Below are 21,720 nucleotides of genomic sequence, written 5' to 3' on the forward strand. Positions count from 1 at the left end.
GTCACATAGGCCTATTAATGGGTGGGAAAGATCTTCCTATTCTATTACCATTACACTTACCAAGTCTGTGTAATAACTATGAGGTTACTTTGCCTCCTTGTGTTAGTATCTGTTATTTCTACTGAGTTTTATTTATGAAATGCTTAGGTTGAATATTTCTTAATCTGTATCAGGATTTTAGTTGCAAAAAACAATAACTTATAAGAATTCTTAGTTCCTATTTATCTTAATTTAAAAAAAATTAATGGCCAATAAGGTAGCACACTATTGACACTCATATTAGAACACCATACTATATTTGCTAGATTTTGATATGATAGTACCTATTTGACTACTGCAGATGGTGTTTGCATGCCTGACAATATGTGTGAGATTTTACCATTTTGTCTGGTGCTTTTAAGTATGATATTTGAGATTGAAAACTATAGGGAGATCTTTTCATTATTATTAATTTATTAATATATGATATATAATAAAGTTATTATTCATTCATTTATGTTGTTGACAATCTAGTAATATAAACCATGTCTTGTGACTGCTGACACATGTAGTGTCAGGAGTAGTAAGCCTGTGTCTTGCTCTGTCACTGCAGGCCTCCTCAACACCATCTCTTATGTTAGCCTCCTTTGCTTCAGTTTCAGAAGGTGATTTGTTTCTTCTCCTTACCAACACCAAAACCTCTACTTGTGTCTTTGAACCCCATCCCCTCTTGTTCCCTAGCAACTTTCCCCTTTAATCATCTTTTCTATCTAATTTTGAGCTTCTTCTTATACAGTGGTTCCTTTTCCTGCTGCCTTCAATCCCCAGATATTCTCCATCCTTAAGGATTTTCCATTCTTACGAAAAAGTTCTCCATTCTTTGTTTGACATCCCCCCCCCCTTCAAATGATCATTCTAGATCTCTTATCTTAACAGTCAAACTCCTTAAAAAGACCTGGCTATAGCCACTGCCTCACTTTCTTGCCTCCAACTGTTATCAACCCCTTGAAATCTGTTTTTTGTCGTGATTGATCTACTAAAATTGCTTTCTTCAAGATCATGACTTTGTGCCTTCTCTCCAGTTGCCCCTTCCCTCATTCCCATCTACTTCAGCCCTCCCCTCTCATTTTCCCCTACTCACCCAAATCTTGCCCCCCCCATACCAATATAGATCTACTCATCTCTTCCACTTGTCCTTTTGAATGTCTCCTTCAAAATTAACAAATTCTTTTCATCTTGAACCTTTTCCTTTTTCATTCCTTTCAACTTCTGACAGTGAGATTTGACTCCCTTTTGATAGCATTTCTAGTACTGGCAGTACTTTATTTTGTTTCTCTCCCCTTTCCCAACTCACTGGTGAGTTAGAATATATCCAGCTCCCCATTGATATGTCTAGACTGTCCTGTTAGTATCTCACTATTCATTCCTCCTTTAATATTCATACTTTACAAATTTATCACTCAATCCAAATCCTATGACATTCTTTCTTCCTCAGTGAATTATATGCTTGGCTTATAGTCTTTCTTTCCACCCAGATTTCTGCCTTCATCCTAGGGAACTTCAATATACATTGAAGCCTTGATGCTTCCCTAAATATCCCAAGTTCCCAGTTTCTTGATCTACTCATTACCTAGGACCAACTCATTTGCTCCCTTCTAGCTGCACACAAGTACAATTGTGCCCTTGAAGGCACTAGTCCTGAAGAGTAGTCCTGAAGACTCAACCTTTGCCTTCAGGGAGTTCACTTGCCACCTGCCTAGGGAGGTAAGACATGGATATATGAAATAATAGCTAATAATACTAGGCAATAGAAATAAGTGCCAAATAAGGGATAGAATACGTGCTGTGAAAGTTGTATTACCTTTTCTCCATACTAATCATACTCTGTAACATTTAACATTGACAACCTTTTCTTTCTGGATGTTCTCCTCTTGAAATTTTTCTGAATCAGCTCTCTCCTAATTCTCCTTTTGTCCCTCTTCCAAAAGAGGTTCTTCTTAGCCTCTTTTGTTGGTTCTTCATCCATGTCATGCCCACTAACAATGGGTATCCCTCATAGCTCTGTCCTGGGCTCTGTTCTCTTTTCCCTCTGTACTGTCTCACTTGGCCATCTCATCATTTCTCAGGGGTTCGTTTATCAACTTCATGCAGCTGATTCCCAGAGGAGTATATCTAGCCCTAGTCTCTCTCTTGAGCTACAGTACCATAACTCCAGTTATCTTTTGGATATATTATGCTTGGTATCTCATAAGTGTCTCAAATTCAACATTTCCAAAATAGAACTCATTATCTATCTTCCTCCTCAAGCTTTCCCTTTTTCTGAACTTCCCTGTTACTGTTGAAGGCACTACCATCATCCTAGTCATCTGAGTTCACAACTTTGACATCATCCTCAACTTTTTATACCAATCCCACATGTGCCAAATTTTAATACTTTTACCTTAACATCTCTCATATGTACTCCCTTTTCTCTACTCATATAGCTGCCACCCTAGCTCAGTCCTCCACTCCTTGGACTATCGCAAAAATCTCCTAACTTGCCCTCCAGTCCATACCTCAACTCTGCTGCCAAAGTTATTTTCTAATGCATAGGAATCAAATATAAATGCCTTTTTTTGGCATTCAAGCTCTTCATAATCTATCTGACCTCTCCTGGACTTTCCCACTCCCTTGTACACTCTGTAAACCTACTTAGACTGTTCCTCTCACATGATGCTCTATCTTATCAGCTTCCACGAATTCAGTTGTCATTTTTAAGCAGAAAATTCCCAAATTTAGAAGTGCTAATTTTTCTGCTGAACTCCATTCACTGCCAGCTACCTGCTACCAAATGTCCCATTTGAATCTCAAACACATCATATCCAAAATGAAACATTAATTTTTCTCCCACTCCTGTCCTTTCTTCAACTCCCTGATTTCTGTCAAGGGAACCACCATCTTTCTAGTCCCTCAGGTTTGCAAATTCTGGTTCCCTCTCCCTCTGCCTCTCTCCCCCAATATCCAGTCAGTTAATAAGTTTTGTTTCAATTTACTTCCATGTCCATTCCTTTCTCCTTACTTGTTTTCTCATCTAAGCTGTTGTAATTGCTTCCTGCTAGACATCTTTCTTTCATTATTTCCCTGTCTCTAATTCATCTTCCTTGTACATGCTAACTTAATATTCCCTAAGATATAGGTCTGACCATGGCATTCCCCTCCACCATTCCACACTTATTTCCTGTTGCTCACCTTTATGAACTCTACATTCAGTCAGACCTGCATTTTAGCTACTTTATGGTCTCTATGTGCTGTATCCCACTTCTGTGCCTTTGTATATGCATCTGGCATTCTGGGCATGAATTCTCTTCTTACCTCTACTTCTTGGAATCCCTGACATAATTCAAAGTTTGGCTCAGGCGCTGCCTTCTATAGAAACTTTTCCTGAACTGCCCAGCTTTTGGTGTTCTCTATTGCCTGTATTACTTTATGTTTACTTATATATTCTATAATATAAGCTACTTGAGGTCAGGGACATTTAGGGGGGAGTGTTGTCTTTTTTTTCTCCCAGTACTTTGTACACAGTAGGCATTTAATAGAAGCTTATTTAATGGGATACTCATAGACCACATTATTATGGCAGAGAAATTATATTGATTTTTTTGAGTAGAGGCATTATATAGTCTATGATGTTACCAAGGAGTTTCAGATAAGAGTAGGGTCTCAATATAAGAAAACATTCTTGTTAATTCAGTCTTCTTAAACTTTGCTCCTCTTCACACAGTCTTTGATCCAGGTTCACTGTCCTACTTGCCTCTGTCTTTCATTCTGTGCTTTCATACTGGCTGTCTCCCATCCTTATTCTGTCCTCACCTCCATGCCTCTTAGTTTGCTTGGCTTCCTTCAAGACTCAATCTCCAATCCTGTTTTCTGCAGGAGGCCTTTCCTAGTCTTCCAAGCTGCTGGTGCCTTTCCCCTTTGAGATTACCTTCATCAACTCTCTTGTATGTACCTAGTTGTTTACATGTCATTTCCCACATTTGAATGGGAATTCCTTGAGGGCTAGGATTGGTTTTTGCCATTGTGCCCCTAGCACTTAACCGTGCTCTGGCACATAGTAAATGTTTAATAATGACTAGCTGACTTAACAAGATGTAATATTGCATGCATGTTGACTTGCTGATTCCTTTAACGTAGAAAATATTTTCAGTAATAATATATACAGTTATGAACCATGAAGGGCAACACGTGTGTTTATATACATATGTGTACACGTGTGTGTGTATGTGTGTCAAAGACCTAATTCCAGCTAATGTCTCAAGTAGAAAAGAACAATGAGCAAATTCATGCACTGTGTTTGTCGTTATGGATGGATTTCAAAACTGCTGATGTTTAATGCTTTTTACCTTAATTAAAATCATTAGCAATTCAAATGTATTTGCATTTTCACACAATATTTTGAATTACATTTAGCATCTGATAGTGAGGGTCTCCAGACTCTTACCTTTAATCACCTGTAATTGAGACAGAAAATATTACTTAAATAAACGTTAGAAGTAGAGAAGGCAATTCCTTATTTTCTTCCTTACTGAAGATCTTAGCTAGTGTCTGGTATGAAGCTGTAACAGATACATAACATCAACAGATATTTATTAACCAGTGACTATTAGCCGGTTCTGTGCTAGATGCTATGGATATAAAGACAAAAAGGGACAGTTCTTGTCTTCAGGTAGCTTATAGGTTTCCGTTTTTTAATGCCTATCAGAATTTGACTAATCAACAATATTTCTAAGTTGCACTAGTAACTGAGGAAATTTATTTAGTCTTTTCTGTATGTGGTGATTTAATAAATTCATTGTATTTTGGATAAGAGATACTATGAAGAAAAGCATTTGAAAGTTTCTGAATTGACTTCATGATCTTTAGTAAAGAGATTTCTTATAAAAACTGACTTTTTAAAAAAATAAATTTCTTCTAGCATATACACATATACTTTAATAATGTTGTGTTGTACTTTTCTATTTTAGAATTGTTTCCTCTTCCCCCCCCACAAAGATCAGCAACCCCAAACTTCTTGTGTAATGAATATCTTTTCTGTTTTAAAGGGGTCCTTGTTGGGAGGTCCAAGTTCAGGAGCTCTTAACTTGTCCTCTGTGGTTTTCCAAGGGGGTCTATGTATATAGATTTCAGAGAATCCATGATCTGGAAGGAGAAAAGAATCACATCTTTAGGTTCCCTAACCTTTAATTGAAAATTAGTATTTTTTTTCAATTATTTTAAAATCTTATTTTGAGAAGTTCATCGATTTCATGAAACAGTAAAGGTTAAGAACTCCTTTGGTTGTTTAAAGTTGTTTTTAACAAATTGCTCACACGTTTCTCCCTGGTTTTTGTTTGTTTAGGCTAGCATTGATTATGTTAAAGTGTTGACCTGATTCCTGTTCTTTAAAATATTAACTGTAATGCACAATAGGAAGCCATAGTGTAAAATAAAAAGTTATATTACTTTGTAGACAGTATATAATGACTGAACAATATCAGTTGAGGGCACTTTTATTATTGAAGAAATATTGGACTTTGGGAAATTATAATATTTTGGAAGCAGAAATATTTTCAATACCCACATCAGTCTTTCAGCTGAAGAATAAAGCCGGGAAAAGTTGCTGTTAGCTATTAGTTTTCCTGAATCCAAAGAGACGGGTGGGGCAGGATCAAAAATACTTATTTGATCAAAGTTATTGGCTCTGAAGGTATTCTTACCTGTGTAAGAAAGATGAAAGGTGTTGTTTTTATTGCATGCTAGTAACAGTGTAATTTTGAACTAATTGGTGTTGAACTGCCAATCACCTAGGGGGAATGCAAATAGATACTCTTACAGTTTCCTTTGAGGTAGTGAAATCTTATGTCAGGGCTGGAAGAAAAACAGAATAATACCGTTAAATTGACCTTAAATGAGCTGCTTTGTGGTTTTCTTGGAGAATCCCTTCTAATTTTTCACGACTAGTCCAAACAGGTTTTGTCTACCATTTTGACTTATTGGCTAGACAATGCTGACACTGAACTTTTTAGGTGCATTTTGAAATAATGTAATTATGATACGATGCTTAAATGTAGTTTGCCTCATCTCTTTTTGTACGTGTTTTGCCATTCTTCTTATTTGTTTGTATTGGCAATTTTAAGTCAAAGTTCTGCCAAACAAAATCATTTTTCTAATAAAGGAAGTGAAATAATACACTATACTAAAAGGGCAACTATTGCTTTTAGTGTTATGTATTATGCTTTGATTAATTAACTGTTTTATAGAAGTACAGTTTACTTGAAAATATAAATATATGTTGGATGAAAATTTTATATTTCCCTTATAAACTACCTCTTTTGTGCCTGGCACACATATGCCTAATAAAATTAGTACTTCAAAAATAAGCTCTTTTAAGTTTTATCCTTGAAAAAAAATATGTTTGGCCTTCCAAATACATATACTCTAGATGTGCTCCAGAGTCAAATGGAAAACAGTTATTTTCATATTTTCACATAATTTCTTGATAGCAGTATATTACAAATAAATTCATTTTGATTCATTCCCTCATAAGATCAAAGCAAATTCTTTTCAAAAGTCATATATACTCCACTCACTTGTTTTTCTTAATCTTTATTGTATTGGAGACTTTTTCCATAAGATACAGGGAATGAAATCTGTATTTGGATTTCCTAGTCATAATAACTTCCATTATGGTTGGATAATTGATTTTTCTAGTTAATCTCAAATTCATAGAATCATAGATTTAGAACTGGGTAGACCCTCAGAGGACATTTAGTTGAACTTATTTTACAGCTGAAGAAACTGAGTCTTAGAAAAGTGAAATGACTTGCTGAAAGTTACATAGTAATAAACAGGAGATTTAGAATTTCAACTATTTTCCTCTAACTTCAAATCTAGTACTATTTCTGTTGTACCATGTATAGTACTTCTGTTATTAGTTACCATGAATTTTTAAAATAACTAGAATGCAAGAGAATATCTTTATTACTAAAATAGTACAGATCATATTATCTTCAGTTCATTTCAGATCACATCTTTTAGTCTTCCCATTAAGAATCTGTTATATTATAGCTGTATGAAAGTTCCAGGTAATGGCATATTGGAGTGAAGTATCCATATTAATATATTTTCACGTAAAGGTAAACTATTCAGTTTTATAGTATATAATTAATTTTGTAATTAGAAGATAGTACATTTATTTGTACTAAATAGATATTGCTTTAATTCTCTATGCCATACAAAATCTTGCCTAATAAATAATGAACACTGATATTAAATAATCATTATTCATTAATGACTTACATGCTTTCTGAAGCACTGTATGTAGTCCCAATGTCTTTGTATAAAAGTAAGGGATTTTTGAAATAGTGCATAGAAATAGGCTCTGCTAGAAAGATATTTTCTTAGATATGTATAGACTCTTTAAGAATAATGTATGTAGAAGTTATGTTAAAGTGCTAAAGGAAAATCAATATATTTTCCTCTAAATACTCTATGTTAATATTTTTATTTATTCTAAAACCCAAACATGGAAGAACTTATCAACATTTGAAATGTTTTACAATTGATTCTAATTGAATATAGGTACTACCTGTCTTGTATTGTTGTTTCACAGTATGATTGTCTTTTTAAAAATTTATTTTGCTATTTTTCTAAAATATCATTTCTTTGGACAGGGTTATCTTCATCAGTGGAATATAATACAATGGAACTGGAAAAAGAACTTGACAATGTGAAGGCAATGAAGTCAAAATTAGGTATTGAACTTTTCTACAATATTGACTTGTTACTCATCTTACTGAAGAATATTACATTTGATAAAATATAAAAAAGTTTTAATTTTTATTAAATATTAAAAGTTGTCACCCTGACCAAAGATGTCAGATGATTTTTCCTGGAGGGAGGGGGGTAAGATGGGACACACTTATTTATCTTTTAAAGCTTGTTATGTATTTCACCCAGAAGAAGATATTTTCTAGCGGGCCAGGAAAGGAGTATAGGATGTCAAATAGGAAGCGTAAATGGAAGTTGTGGGTAAAGCAAACAGGGGCTAAGACAGCAAGAGAACATTAGAGATGGTGAGTAGGTCGGATATAAACCATCATCACATGTTAGAAGCCCTCATCTGCAGACCTTGAAATGCCCTTAGAATCTGATGACTCTTTCAATTTGAGAAACACTGAGCTCAAATAATAATTGAGTTGCTTTTAAGGTAGTATCTCCTCAGGAGGGCATTTAGTAAACAGTGATTCCTCACATTACTAATTATTATAATTCCTAGGATCATAACCTGTAGGTGATCACTGTACATCCCCAAGCCCATTTTACAGATAATAGAGCTAAGAGGTTACTAGACTTGCCCAAGGTCACAAAGGCAGATCCAAATCTTAGACAGTCAAGTAATGTTTATTAAGTACCTCCTGTATGCCAGGAGCTATGCAAGGTTTGCGGGCTACAAAGACAAAAATGAAACTGTTCCTGCCTTCAAGAACTTAAGTTCTATTCAAGCCAAGACCTCTGACTCAAGTTATGTGATCTTTCAACACTGCAGCATGACTTCCCAACCAACATTGTTGAGTCCTATAATCTTGCAGATAAAATTAGGATATTAAAAGTTATATTTGGCATTTTTAAATGAAAAAGTAGAAGAAGTGGAATATGTATTCATCAGAACGTTTTAAGGATCTAGGTAGATGAAAAGTTGTCCGTTGTGCTTTTAAACTTATATCCAAGTCCCTCCCTATACTAAGTGTTTGCAGGAACAAAAAGTATCTTAGAAGGGTTCTTAAGCTTATACTTGGTGTTAGAGCCCAAGAATTTGACGAATCTTGAACTGATTTGTTATGAGGATCCACTGAGGTAACAACAGATCTAAAGTGGCAAGCCCTGTTTATCTTTGGAGCAGGTTTTGTGCATAAGGCTTTATGGTTTAGTACTGAGAAGGTGAAAGAGTCTCTTTAGTAGATCTATATTTACCTCTATTGTAACTTTTATTGTGGTGGCAGGAATTTCTTTATGGGTTTTTACATTTTTTTGTGAGTGCACTAAGGTTGTGTGCAGGTTAGTCTAATATAATTGATTTGGTAAACAGTGGCTTAATGCCTTTAATTATGGAGTAGTTATTCATTCTTTCCCTATTTGAGTTTTAAAAAATACAAACAAAAAATGAGGATTTAGGTTCCTTAGATAATATCTAATTTAAGCCCTATCTGTAGATGAGGAAATTGAGAACTAGTGAAGAAATTAACATACACGTCTTTCTGTGTCTCTTTGAAATAATTTGTTTTCTCATCTCTTACATAGCAACAGTATTCCATCCCATTCACCTGCCATAATTTTGTTCAACTATTCTCTGATTGGTGGACATCCCTTTAGTTTCTAGTATTTTTTTTTTTTTGCCACCATAAAAGAGTTGCTATAAATATTTATGTGTCTATAGGATATTCTCCTATTTCTTTGATTTCTTTTGATTATAGCTAGGTTAAAAGTCATTCACAGTTTAGTAACTGTTGTGTGTAATTCCAAACTGTTTTCCAAAATGGCTAACTTTTATAGATAGCCAAACGGGCTTGAAATATTTGATTAGATGTAGGCAACTACAGAGGGGTATCTCAATAGTTGCTGAGGCCTCAAAAGTTCAATTCTAGGTTTCTCATACGCAGGGGCTTAGATCAAATTGAAGACCTTTCTTTTGCTTTAGGGGGTCTTCTTTAGTTTTAAATCTCTTTCTCTTAGAAGATCAAACTTAATTAGAATCTCTTCTTTTACTATGAACCTTTTCTTTCACCATGGGCACCAAGGTTTTCCCTTCCTTTTGTGAATAGCCTTACCTGAGGGAAGAGAAAAAGGAAAGGTTTCATGGACCTGGGCATGACTGGGTGACTTCTCCCTCCGTGCAGCAAGACTTCCACCTTTTTCTGAGCCTATCTGATCCTCAGCCTCCCATAAGGAGAGCATAGGTAAAGTGCATGTCTTCTGATGAAAAAGGAAGAGGAAACGTTGGCTGGAGGTGGGAATTCCATGTCCTGATTCTGTCGCCTAATCCCATTAGAGAGAAGAGAAGAGAAACAGGGACTTTCTATCTAACCATCTATCTCATGCCGCACAGTCTCATGCCTGATCTCCAGCTTCTTTTGGAAAGAGGAGAGTTGTCCTCTACTTAATGATTAACATATTCACAGCAGGGCCAGCTAGATGATACAGAATCTAGAGCTGGATCTTGAGTCAGGAAGACTTATCTTCCTGAATTCGAGTCTGGCCTTAGACACTTGTTAGCAGTGTGACTGTAAGTGGCAAATCACTTAACCCTATTTGACTCAGTTTCCTCATTTGTAAAATGAGCTGGAGAAGGAAATGGCAAACCACTCTAGTATCTTTGCCAAGAAAACCCCAAATGGGGTCATAAAAAGTTGGACATGATTGAACAATAACTGAACAAAATTCATACTTGGTCATACCATACATACCCTAGAAATTCTGAACCCATTTTGATAAAAACCCAGGCCCTGTTCCCCATTTCCAACCATCTTATTCCTTATTCCTATTCTCCTTAACCCTCCCACCTCCGAGTCTCAACCAAGTACTACCTATCCCTTCCACTCTGCCCTCTGGATTGTCTGTACTACAGGCAACAAACTTGCCTTCATCTTAAATGTTTTCCTCTTCTGTTCTTTCTGGTTTTTGACAATCACTGAGACCTGACTCCCCCAATGACACAGCCTTCTTTGCTACCTTTTCCAATACTGACTGTACTGTTTACCCATTCCCCTAGGTTCACAAGTTGAGGTGGGGTAATTGGAATACTCCTTGCTCCCCATTGCCACTTTTAGGTTCTCCCCCAGCCATCATCATTCAGTAACTTTCCTTCTTTGAAGTCCATAAAGTCCACATTTTCAACCCAGTCAAAATCCTAGTAGATGTTGTTTACAGACTTTTAGGACACTCTTTCCTTTTTCAGTGAGTTCAGTACCTGTACTGTAATCTTTCTCTTCTTCTCATCTCTTACCTTAATACTAAGGAACATACATAATATTGAAGTGCCTTCAAACACTAAACACTCTTAACCGCTGAGTTCCTCAACTTCCACTCACTTCCTACATCCCACCTCAGCCACATACAGCTTATTTCCCTGATCTTACCTCAACTAATCCCTGTATCTGACCTTATCTGTTGCCTTTCCATTCTCCTGCCTTTCTGTACCAAACCCTTCTCTGTCTGCATTGTGACCTCTAATCCCTTGATACCTCAGTTCTCTCTCAGGCTGTTACCCTTGCACTAATCATTCTCTGTTCTTTTCCTCATCTCGACCTCTGTGAACTGATTCAAGTCTACACTGACCTCTTCTGAGTCCTTGGCTCCTTTATCACATCACTGGTTGTGCCCTGCCTTTGTTCCTACACATATTGTTACAAAGTAAAGGTGGAAATATCAGGCAACTTTTCTGACTGAGTCTGCTATGAATTTATGTTATGAAACCTCAACTGAGCCCTCACCACTGCTAGATGATCCTTCTACATCTCTCTTCTACACTTCCGTATACTATCACCTTCTCTAAGTGGCTCTTCTAAACCTTTTTCATCTGTCTTCCTATGGTTCCCCTCCCCTTCCCATCTCAACTGAGAACCTTGCCTTATATTTTACTGAAAAATTGGGACTTTCCACTGAGAGCTGTTTCCCTGTTCCTCGTGATCTTCTATCACTCAAATGCCTTCTGCTTCTGCTTCCTCTTTCACCCTATCTCACACAGAGATGACGCTGTTCTTTACCAAGACAAAGACAAAGTAGAGGGACTTTCACAGGCAATCCCATTCCATCTCATCTCCTCCTGCAAATTGCCCCCTCTGTGATCTCTGCTCTCTCATGTATTTTCAGTCTCTCACCATCTACTAGCTACTTCCCTGCTCTCTACAAACATGCCCATGTCTCTCTCATCCTCAAAAACCCCTCACTTAATTCTTCCACCCTCACTCACTTATCTTCTTTATCTCTTCTGACTTTTGGGGATAGACTGTCTGCAATAGATACCATCACTTTCTCACTCTCATTCTCTTCTTGACCCCATACAACCAGGCTTCCAGCCTCATCATTCCATCAAAACTGCTCTCTCCAAAGTTATCAATAATCTCTTAATTGCCAACTCCAGTGGCCTTTTCTCAGTCCTCATTCTCATCAACCTTCATGCAGCCTTTGACACTGTTGATCACCTCCTTTCTACTCTCTTCTCTCTAGGGTTTTTTTGACACCACTTTCTCCTCATTCTCCTCCTATCTGCTCCTCAGACTGCTCCTCAGTCTTCTTTGCTACGTTCTTGTCCAGATAACTTCCTCTAACCACAGGTATCCCTTAGGGTTTTGTCCTGGCCTCTTCTCTTCTTCCTTTGTACTCTTCACTTGGTGATTTCATCAACTCCCATGGATTTAATTACTATCACTTTGCTGAGTTTTAGATCTACCTTTCCTGCCCCTACCTCTTTACTGACCTCCACTCTTACATCTTCAACTACCTTTGAGACTTTTTGATCTGAATGTCCAGTAGATATCTTAAACTCAGTATGTCTGAAAAACTAAATTCATTATCTTTCTCTCTGTCTTCTTTTCTGCCCCTATCTTCCCTATTATTGTAGAGGGCAGCACCATCCCCCAGTCTCTCAGGCTTGTAACCCAGGAGTCATCCTCAACTTCTTACTGTCACCCCTCCCCACCACATATCTAATCTGTTGCCAAAGCCTGTAGATTTTACCTTCACAACATCTCTTGAGTATATTCTCTACTCTAATGTTGCCATCACTCTTGTGCAAAGTCCTCATAACTTCATTCCTGGACTATTGTAGTAGCCTCTTGGTGGGCCTGCTTGCCTTAAGTCTCTCTCCACTGTGTCCTCCATTCAATCACAAAGGGACTTTCTTAAAGTCCAGGTTCAGCCGCATCATCCCCTTAATCAGTAAGCTCCAGTGGCTGCCTATCACCTTCAGATATCCTTAGCTTCTTTCATGTCACAGCTAAAATCCCACCTATGAAAAGCCTTTTCCAATCCCTTTGGATCCTAGTTAATGATTTCTTATTCATCCTGCATAGAACTTACTTGTACATATCTGTTTTCTTGTTTCCCCCATTGGATTGTGAGGTCCTTAAGGGAGCTTAGGGGTCTTTTGCTTTTTTTTAAATATCCCCAAGCACTTAGCATAGCATCTGGCACATAGTAGGTGCTTAATAAATATTTATTGACTGACTGAGTTGAAGTGATTTCCTTGGCAGGAGGAGAGAGATGAAAGAAGTCACTTTTCTTTAATTCTTGGTGAAGTCTTAGGTTGTGGTTATCCCTCTTTCTGGAGGAATGGACCTAGTTAGGAGGTTTTCCTTGGTGGGGAGGAATAGAAAAGAGAGACTTTTTATTTTTATTTACTTCACTATGCATGTTCTTCCATAACCTGGCACTACTACCCTTTTTTCTCTAAAGTCACAGATAGCCAAATAATTTGCCCAATGATGTAAAAAATATATAAAGAAACAGAACTTTTCTTTCCATCAATGTACTTGAAAAAAGATTTTCGTTAAAGATCTGTATTCATGGGCTTATTTTTAGTTAAAATTATGATATAGAATACTTTTGGGGGATAGTGGGAATGGAGCATTTTCTTAATTATTGCTCTTGCCTGGATTTGATAAGGTAAGGTAAGAATTTATTCAACTGAAAAGCTATAGTGTGTAGTTTGTCCTAAGTTTCTTTTAGTGATAGAAAGAAATTTTCAGATGCTATAGGGTTAGTTGATTTCCTACAGTTGGTTAAAAAACTGGCTTGCCATAGGTCATGGAAAGGAATGAGCCTCTTTAGTTGAGGAAAAATAAAATAACTCTGAGTCAGTTATATGAGCTGAAAAGTGAAAAGTTACTGATGACTAGCAAATCTCATTCACTATACTGCTTTTAGAATTGTAGTTTTTAAAGGAAATAATTATGTTTCTGTCCCAATATAATGACTTAAGAAAAAACTTAAGCATGTCTTCAGAGACCAAGGATCAAACTTGAATGGGGAAAAAGTGTCTCTAGTTTCTAGCCCATGATTTGGCTGGAAGAAAACTGAAGCAATTTGTTTACTTATGATCAGTGAAAATTCTAAACTGCAGATATCATAGGGAATATTCAAATTGAATCATTAAATTTCTTTTTCATTTTTTTCTTGAAAAGAGAGGCGAAAAAAGGCTTCAGCATGGGAACGGAATTTGGTGTATCCAGCTGTGATGGTCCTTCTACTTATCGAAACAGTAAGAATTTCTCTATGGTTTGGGAAAAGTAAAACATTGCTTATTTATTTTTAGATTGACTCTAAAGTGAAGTGTAGTAACTAGCTTTTAGGTAAAAGTGTAATTAACTAGCATTCTTGTCAATCAAAGTGGCAAAGTGGCAAGGTGTCAGTCAAAGTTTAAGAGTCTGAATGTATTTCCGCTTATTCAACATGCCAAAAAACCCCTCAAAAACCTTTGATAGCAAGATCCCACAAGCCCTCAATGTAGTATATGTCCTCATGGAATCTACAAAATGTGATTTTTCACCCTTCCTTCACCAGAAAAAGAAGTTAAGGGTTTTCTTAACAAGCAGCTTTTGAATGTAGAACTCAAATCTTTGAGAGTTTCAAGTTTCTTCATTTGTAATGGATATCCTATATATCTGCCACTATCTCAAAGGGTTCTGCTTAATATATTGCTTAACTAAAGTTTTATTCTGTGCATGTTAGGAAGTTCCATAAAACCAGCTGCCTTGCCTAAAAACAAAAATGAGCTTTATGAAATAGTGCACACTTACAGTTAACATCTTTCTTGTTCTTTCCAGTCTATTTCAGTCCTGCTGGTTGCCTGCAACATTCTTTGCCTCTTGGTTGATGAAACTGCAATGCCAAAGGGATCAAGGGTAAAGTAAAACTTCACTGCTGTTTTCTTTTACAGACGTACCTGTGTCTGTCCTTGGAGTATTTCAAACAGTAAAATGAAAAAGTTTCATTTATTTGACATTTGATATAATATATTGAGAATTATAGAATGTTTTTCTTTGTGCAACAAAAGATACTTTCCTAGGCTGTTTATGATTATCATCCCCCTTTCCCAATTTTTTTTATTGTAATGGTAGGTAACATTTTTTATTTAGATATTTGGCTTCAATTTAGATACAAAGTCCAGAAGATCTCTTAACATTTTAAAAAATATAACTCAGTTTTTTCTTTAAGAAAATGCCAATCTTACAAAATATTGAAATAAATGCAATTAATCAAATGCATTACATTTTCATAAGATCTAGATACTTAGCTCAAAGGGAGACATGACTAAAAATAGTTCAGTCACATGTTTTATTGAACTGAATAGGAATACAAACTTGTTGCAGGGAAATAGAATAACCCTTTTTTAGGGAGTAACTTTTTTCTGTGGGAGCTTAAATAAAAAGTTTTAATATATTCCAGCATTTATTTTATTTGGATATCTTCTTTTGCAAGGTACTTCAATGGACCTATGATCTCAGCTATTTTACTGTTCTCTCTCAGGATCTAGGTGATAATCCACACCTGCCCATCCTGTGCTAATCCTATCCATGTCCTCCCATAAGTTCTACCGAGTGTGCTAGGGTCCTTTCTTATTTTCTCCTGATGCCGTGACCTTCCCCTCTTCCAAATTCTTTCATTTCCCTGATGACTTTCTTTCCTCCAGTTCTTCCTCGTTTCTTAATTTGTTATATGTTGCAGTTTGCTTACACCCAAAATGTACCACTCTATTGCTCTCTGTGATACGCGGCAGAGATGAGGCAGGGGTAGGGAACCTGCCACCTCCAGGCCATTCAAATGGAGCCCTTTGACTGAATCCAAACTTACAGAACAAATCCCCTTAATAAAAGGATTTGTTCTGTAAAACTTGGACTCAGTCAAAAGACCACACCCAAGGATCTAAAGGGCCACATGTGGCCTTGAGGCTGCAGCTTCCCCATCCTGGAGAGTGTTTCATACTTACAACTGCAACAAAATAATCTTTATCATCGTTCTTTATAAGATTTTACAAATAAGTGTGTACTCTAAAGTTTTGTTTTTAGCTTCTCTCTTTGTTTGGCAAATATGTCAAATATTTACTAAGACATTTTGGGGTTCTTTTGGTCTATTTATAATGGCAATTGATTTTTTTTTATTAATTAAACCTGTATGAATTTATTATAGTCCGTATTTGTAACTTTTCATTTATTTGACTGATTTTTATTTTCAGTAACTTGTTTTAGTAAGTCAGAATTGAATTGTTTCAGTAGCAGGTTATACATTTTCCTCATTTTTGTTTTTCTAGCTTTACATTTATTTTAATCTTGATTCTAGCCAATTGTGCTCCGATTACACAGTTAACTGATTCAGGAATGAGGCTCACATCAATAACGAGTCATGTCCTTTCCATTAATATATAATCTGTTTCATTTTAAAATGTTATTTTGTACTTACATGCCTAGTACCTTTTGATTCCTTTAAAATTCATAGTATATAATAACAAGAAAGATAAAATAACAACCATAAATGGCATTTATATGATGTTTTAAGGTTTGCAAAGTGCTCTGTAAGTATAATCTTATTTTTATCCTCAAAACAATCTTGGGAAGTAGATGCTATTATTACTCTCATTTTACAGATAAGGAAACTAAGGCAGACAGAGGTTAAATGACCTGCCCAGGATCCCACAGCTGGTATATGTCTTAGACCAGACTTGGATTCTGGTCTTTCTCACTGCAAGTCCAGCACTCTACCCACTACTCCACCCAACTGCCTCTGTAGGCTTGAGACACTGGATAGTTTACAAGTCTCATTCTTTTTTCCAAAATTCACGTGTGTGTATGTATGTGTACATATATGTATGTATGAGTATGTATGTATATGTATATATGTGTGTGTATATATGTATGTATATATTTGCAGTTATCACCTGTTCTCACCTTTGAGAACAAAGTATAAGTTGATTTAATTTGAAAGGTCTTATTGAGTTCTTTGTATAATTTCTCCCTCTTCATCCTCTCCAACAGATGTTGTATAAGCTGCTATTATTTTCATACTGATCTTTTTACAAGTATTTATCATGAGCACTGAAGTTTTAAAGTTCACCAAATGCCCCATGAAATGATGGGCACATGATAAAACTAACTTTGCCAGTTTCTTTATTTACCTCTGCAAAGAAAGAACCTTTGATTCATCCTTCCATTTAGCCCTATAACTTCCTGTTTTCTTCTGGCTTTGTTTCTAGGAAGAATATCAGAACTGATAAAATTTAGTTCCGATTGTAGCATGCCCACGGTCTGTTGTTCATTGGACAAGGATCTTACAGTCAAGAGTATTAATAGCTAAGCTTAAGTTCGTAGACAACCTGAAAACTGTGTTTAACTTTTCTAACTCCCTTTTCTCCACTTTGCCACTATTACTGTACAAGTGGAAGGGCCAAAAGACCATGTACCATTTTTTATTTTGTTTTGTCATGACCAAGAATTCATCGTTGGGTGGCTGGACTGCTTGTGAAGGATCCCTTCATATTTAGTTAGTTTGGTTCTTGGAAAGCAAATTAAGGCTGTTGCTGGGACCATACTTTGAAGCCTTTCCAACATGGTAGTCCCTTCCAAAGCTTGGCCACTACTTAATGAGGCCATTAAGGATTAGGATTTTGTGGAAGATTTAGAAGATACTTAATCACAAAATATGCACACATACACATTTATGTCTAGATAAAGACATGGTGATGAAAACTCACCATGGAGTTTCATATTTCTAGAGAAGTTATAATAATTATATAATGAGTGCTGATTAATACCACTAGTTAGTAAAGTCAGGTAAGCTAATTGTGTATTATGTTTTTGCAATACAGTATCATTAAGCTTCTGATCAGAGTGGTTGCTTTAAGAAGGAATCACTGAGTACTTTTTACTCATCTTAGTCTTTGAACTTTGAAATCCTGCCACCTCTTCTTTATCTCCTCCACTTATAACCCTACTGTGTGAAATTCCTAGCCCACATTAGGAGCGAAGTATAGGGAAATGGAAGAGACCTTGGAGTTTATTTACTTTAACCCTTTTATTGTATAGGTGAAGAAACTGATACCTTGGAAGGTTAATTGACTTACCTAGAGACACAAAAGTTGTGTCTGTGGTAAGACTTGAACTCATGTCCTTTTACTCAAGAGCTCTTTTGATTGTAACATGTTGCCTTCTAATTACTTTTAATTTCCACTACCAGAGCTCTTTCTTGAAGATGTAAGCTCTTGAGGGCAGAGACTAATTTTTTTTATTCCTTAGCACTTATCACTATGCTTCATGTATAGTAAATTCCCAGTAAATATTTATAAAAACAAATCTAGTTGTTAAAAGTTTTCCATCTCTATGACTATTATGCTCTTTTTATTACAGCATCTTTCTGCTGCATTGTAGATAGTTTAAATTCTTAACCTGGTTAGAGTATCCTAGACTATTCCATTTCTCCCAGGCTTTTGTTGCTTCTGTACACTTAGAGAGAGGCAGCTCCACAGTAGCCAATTAAGTATCACACACATGGTGTGTGCTCAATAAATGTTTGCTGAGTGGAGGGAAGGATTGAGCTGATGCATCAGTATCTTTGTTTTGGCTGGACGTTATAGGTGAATATTGAGTTGGATATAGAATTAAGCAGGAGGAAGAGAGAAGGAAGGTCACAGTTGGAAAATTCATGCCTCACATTTTTTTTAGACAACTTTAGAATTCTCCATAAAACAAAAAGCAATTTTCTAAATACTGGTTTTTCTACCATTGTTCTAGGCTGCAAATCAGAGAATATCATAGTCTACAAAGAGCTAAAATTGTAGGTCAGTGGAGAGATGTATAATATGTATAAATAATGTTCAGCACGTTACCAGTGATGTGTATAAACAGTGCCATAAAAAAATACCAAGAGATGTAAAACTGTGAAGGATTGCAGATAGACAACCTGCAGACTGCACTGATACGCTATATAACTTTAAGAGTCCTAGAACAAGGCCCCCAGCATTTAGGCTAGATGCAAAGCACAGACGTTTAGCAGTCTGTAGCATTTGAGAAAGTACCCACATCATTAAGGTCATGGATCCAGTGAATCATTGAAGAAAAATGGGTACATGAATGAACGCACTCCTCTCCAGGACTTATCCTTTGCCATATTCAATTCAGCTCAGTAAGAATTATGGAGTTCCTGCTTTGTGCCTGGCACTGAGTTGGATGCTGATAAGACAGGGACAAACATCAAGTACTCCTTCTGCCTTTGAGGGCCTTATGTTCTGGGTGGGGAGAATTAGGCATAGTAATATGCATATAGGTACGTAAGAAGAAAATGTCTAAATCCGAAAGGGCAGAGTGGAAGGTCTTTAACAACTGTAGAAGAAATCTGGAAGGGCCTCATGTAGGAGGAACTAGGAACATTAAGAGACTGTAAAGGGGAGAACATGCCAAGATGAAGGGGGTAGCCAGTCCAAAGGTTGAGACATGGAATGTTGTGTAAAGGCACCCACTATGTTAGGAGGAATAATGGAAAATCTGCCGGAACAAATGAGAGGCAGAGTGTAAAAAGAGCTGTCTATGCCACATTCAGGTTTGTATTTTATTTTAGAGGCAATAGGAAGCCACTGAAGCTTCTTGAGCAGGGGAGGGACATTGTCCGACTTGTACTGTGGGAATTCTGAAATGTTCCCTTTCCCAGCCAACTAAGCTATTTTCCCCCCATCATTTAAATAGTTCCCGAAATTCCTTCTCCTTCTCCCTGGATTGATTAAAGGAGATGAATTCCTGGTCCCTGCCATGGTTATTACTCCTTGCTTTTTAACTAAATCTGACTTTTGTATTTGTGTACAAATACGACTTATGTATTAGTTTTAAATTTATATTTGATTGCCTACATAATATTTAAACATTTTACCCTATTGTCTTAGACTGAGATGTCTGATATGGCCCAAACTCCTTTTATCTCCTCCCTCTTCCTTGTATGATTGTTGCATTAGAATCTTTTTTGGAGGCTCCCAGAATGGTTATACTTTCAAATTTCATTAGTAGGCTTTAAAAGAAATAACTTAGAATAGTAAAAAGTCCATGAACTATTTTAAATAGCTATTACTTACATCACAAGTAGGTTAATCAATGTCTTGGCAAAGAAATTTTCATATACAGTCCTTCTTGTTAGCTGTAAAAGTGTTTCTCTTGTTTGACTAATTGAATTGGCTCCATAGTTTTACTCATTTTTTGTGCTGAATTTCTTTTGAGGGATCACCATATTATTTATAATATTGGCCTGCTTTTTTAGTCATAGATGTAAGCCCCGCATCTTTAAAACTCTAGATTAAGGTTGAGGAATTCATCAAGGCTTTGAGATACTCATATTGTATTTTCTAAATAACTAGGGGCAGGCAGATATATCCTTTTTTATTAGCCTTTAATCTGTGTCCCAAGAAAGCTTTGGGGAATAGCAGACTGTTTCCTTCTTTAAAGTCCAAGAACAGGAATTGGACAAAGCTGTTCACTTTGGGAGTTTTTGTTCTTATCACAAGGAAATGTACATGCTTCACATTTCAGCATCAGGGTGAGTGTGCTTCTATTTTGGTGAGATTATTCTAGTTTTTAGTAATTTTTCCCCTCAGTGATTTCTCTCCCCAGCCCCAGTTTCTTCTAGAATAGCAACACAAGCCTTTTTCTTTCTTACAAGTATGGTAATACTGTGAATACCTTACATGATAAGTAAATGAATTACATATGATATGTCCAGAGTATTATGAAGTAATTCAAAATCTTAAGGAGTCAAAGAAACCACATTCTAAACATCATGTTTTATTTGCCTTTGAAAGTTTATATATTCCAAAGTAAGTAGTTGTCATTTTTTAATAGTCCTACATGTATCAAAGTTATTAAATTTATGAAAACCAAATGTCTGTACCATTGAAATTTTGAAAAGTTTTAAAAAATGTTTTTCTTTCTAGGGACCTGGCATAGGAAATGCTTCCCTTTCTACTTTTGGTTTTGTGGGAGCAGCACTTGAAATAATTTTGATTTTGTATCCTTTTTAAAAGTAGGAGTTCTGTCTGTTAACAATTATTCTGTCTAGTTTTCTGGGGGCACTGGTAGTTTACTAAGACACTTTCCTGGGAAGGGAGAGAAAAGACTAGGTCAGTCCTTCTCAGGCACTCCAAGTGTTTTTTGTTTTGTTTTGTTTTTCCTTTGGTTCTTAAGGCTTTTTGGAGACTGCTGAGAACCAAAGTGAAACTGGCATTCCTCTGGAGAGCTTTTCTCCTTGATTCTCACAGTTACCTTATGGTGTCCTCTGTTGTCGGCTTCTACAGCCTCCGCTTTTTTGGGAGCTTCACTCCCAGGAAGAACGACACGACGATGACGAAGGTAAGGTAAAGACGGAGGTGCTGATGGCCACCCTTTTGCCACCCAAGACATACTGACTGTTTTATGTAGTAATTGCCCTGAATGGCTCATTTACTGTGATCAGTATTTGTTTGTAAGCTGCGCAAACACAAACTGGACGATTTTCAAAATGCTGAATGAGTGGGAAAAGGATGTGCTCTGTTTAGTTTGGACGGCATCCATTCACTTGTAAAACGCCTGAAATAGCTCGGCTTGTTAACCAGCTATAGAAAAGCTAGTGAAAGGACTTTTTCCCCCCCAATGAAAACGTCTTGCTAATGAGTTACTTTGATTGTGCTAACTGTACTTCAGGAGCTTGTTTGAAATCTGA

At 36.5% G+C, this 21,720-nt stretch overlaps 1 protein-coding gene across 4 annotated transcripts in view; it reads left to right on the forward strand.

Annotated features, from left to right (window-relative positions):
• Window positions 1-21,720, forward strand: part of LMBR1 (limb development membrane protein 1) — a 180,234-nt gene that overhangs the window by 131,968 nt on the left and 26,546 nt on the right. For 3 of the 4 annotated variants that reach the window (XM_072652098.1, XM_072652100.1, XM_072652102.1), the window contains 5 exons: window positions 7,671-7,751; window positions 14,178-14,254; window positions 14,820-14,897; window positions 20,957-21,030; window positions 21,281-21,371. In XM_072652098.1, the coding sequence (XP_072508199.1) occupies window positions 7,671-7,751; window positions 14,178-14,254; window positions 14,820-14,897; window positions 20,957-21,030; window positions 21,281-21,371 (401 nt within the window). Of the gene's footprint in view, window positions 1-7,670; window positions 7,752-14,177; window positions 14,255-14,819; window positions 14,898-20,956; window positions 21,031-21,206; window positions 21,372-21,720 lie in introns of all 4 variants that reach the window. The other variant, XM_072652099.1, reaches the window with a different exon arrangement.

This window comes from Notamacropus eugenii, chromosome 3, assembly GCF_028372415.1.
Source record: "Notamacropus eugenii isolate mMacEug1 chromosome 3, mMacEug1.pri_v2, whole genome shotgun sequence".
Taxonomy (NCBI): Eukaryota; Metazoa; Chordata; class Mammalia; order Diprotodontia; family Macropodidae; genus Notamacropus; species Notamacropus eugenii.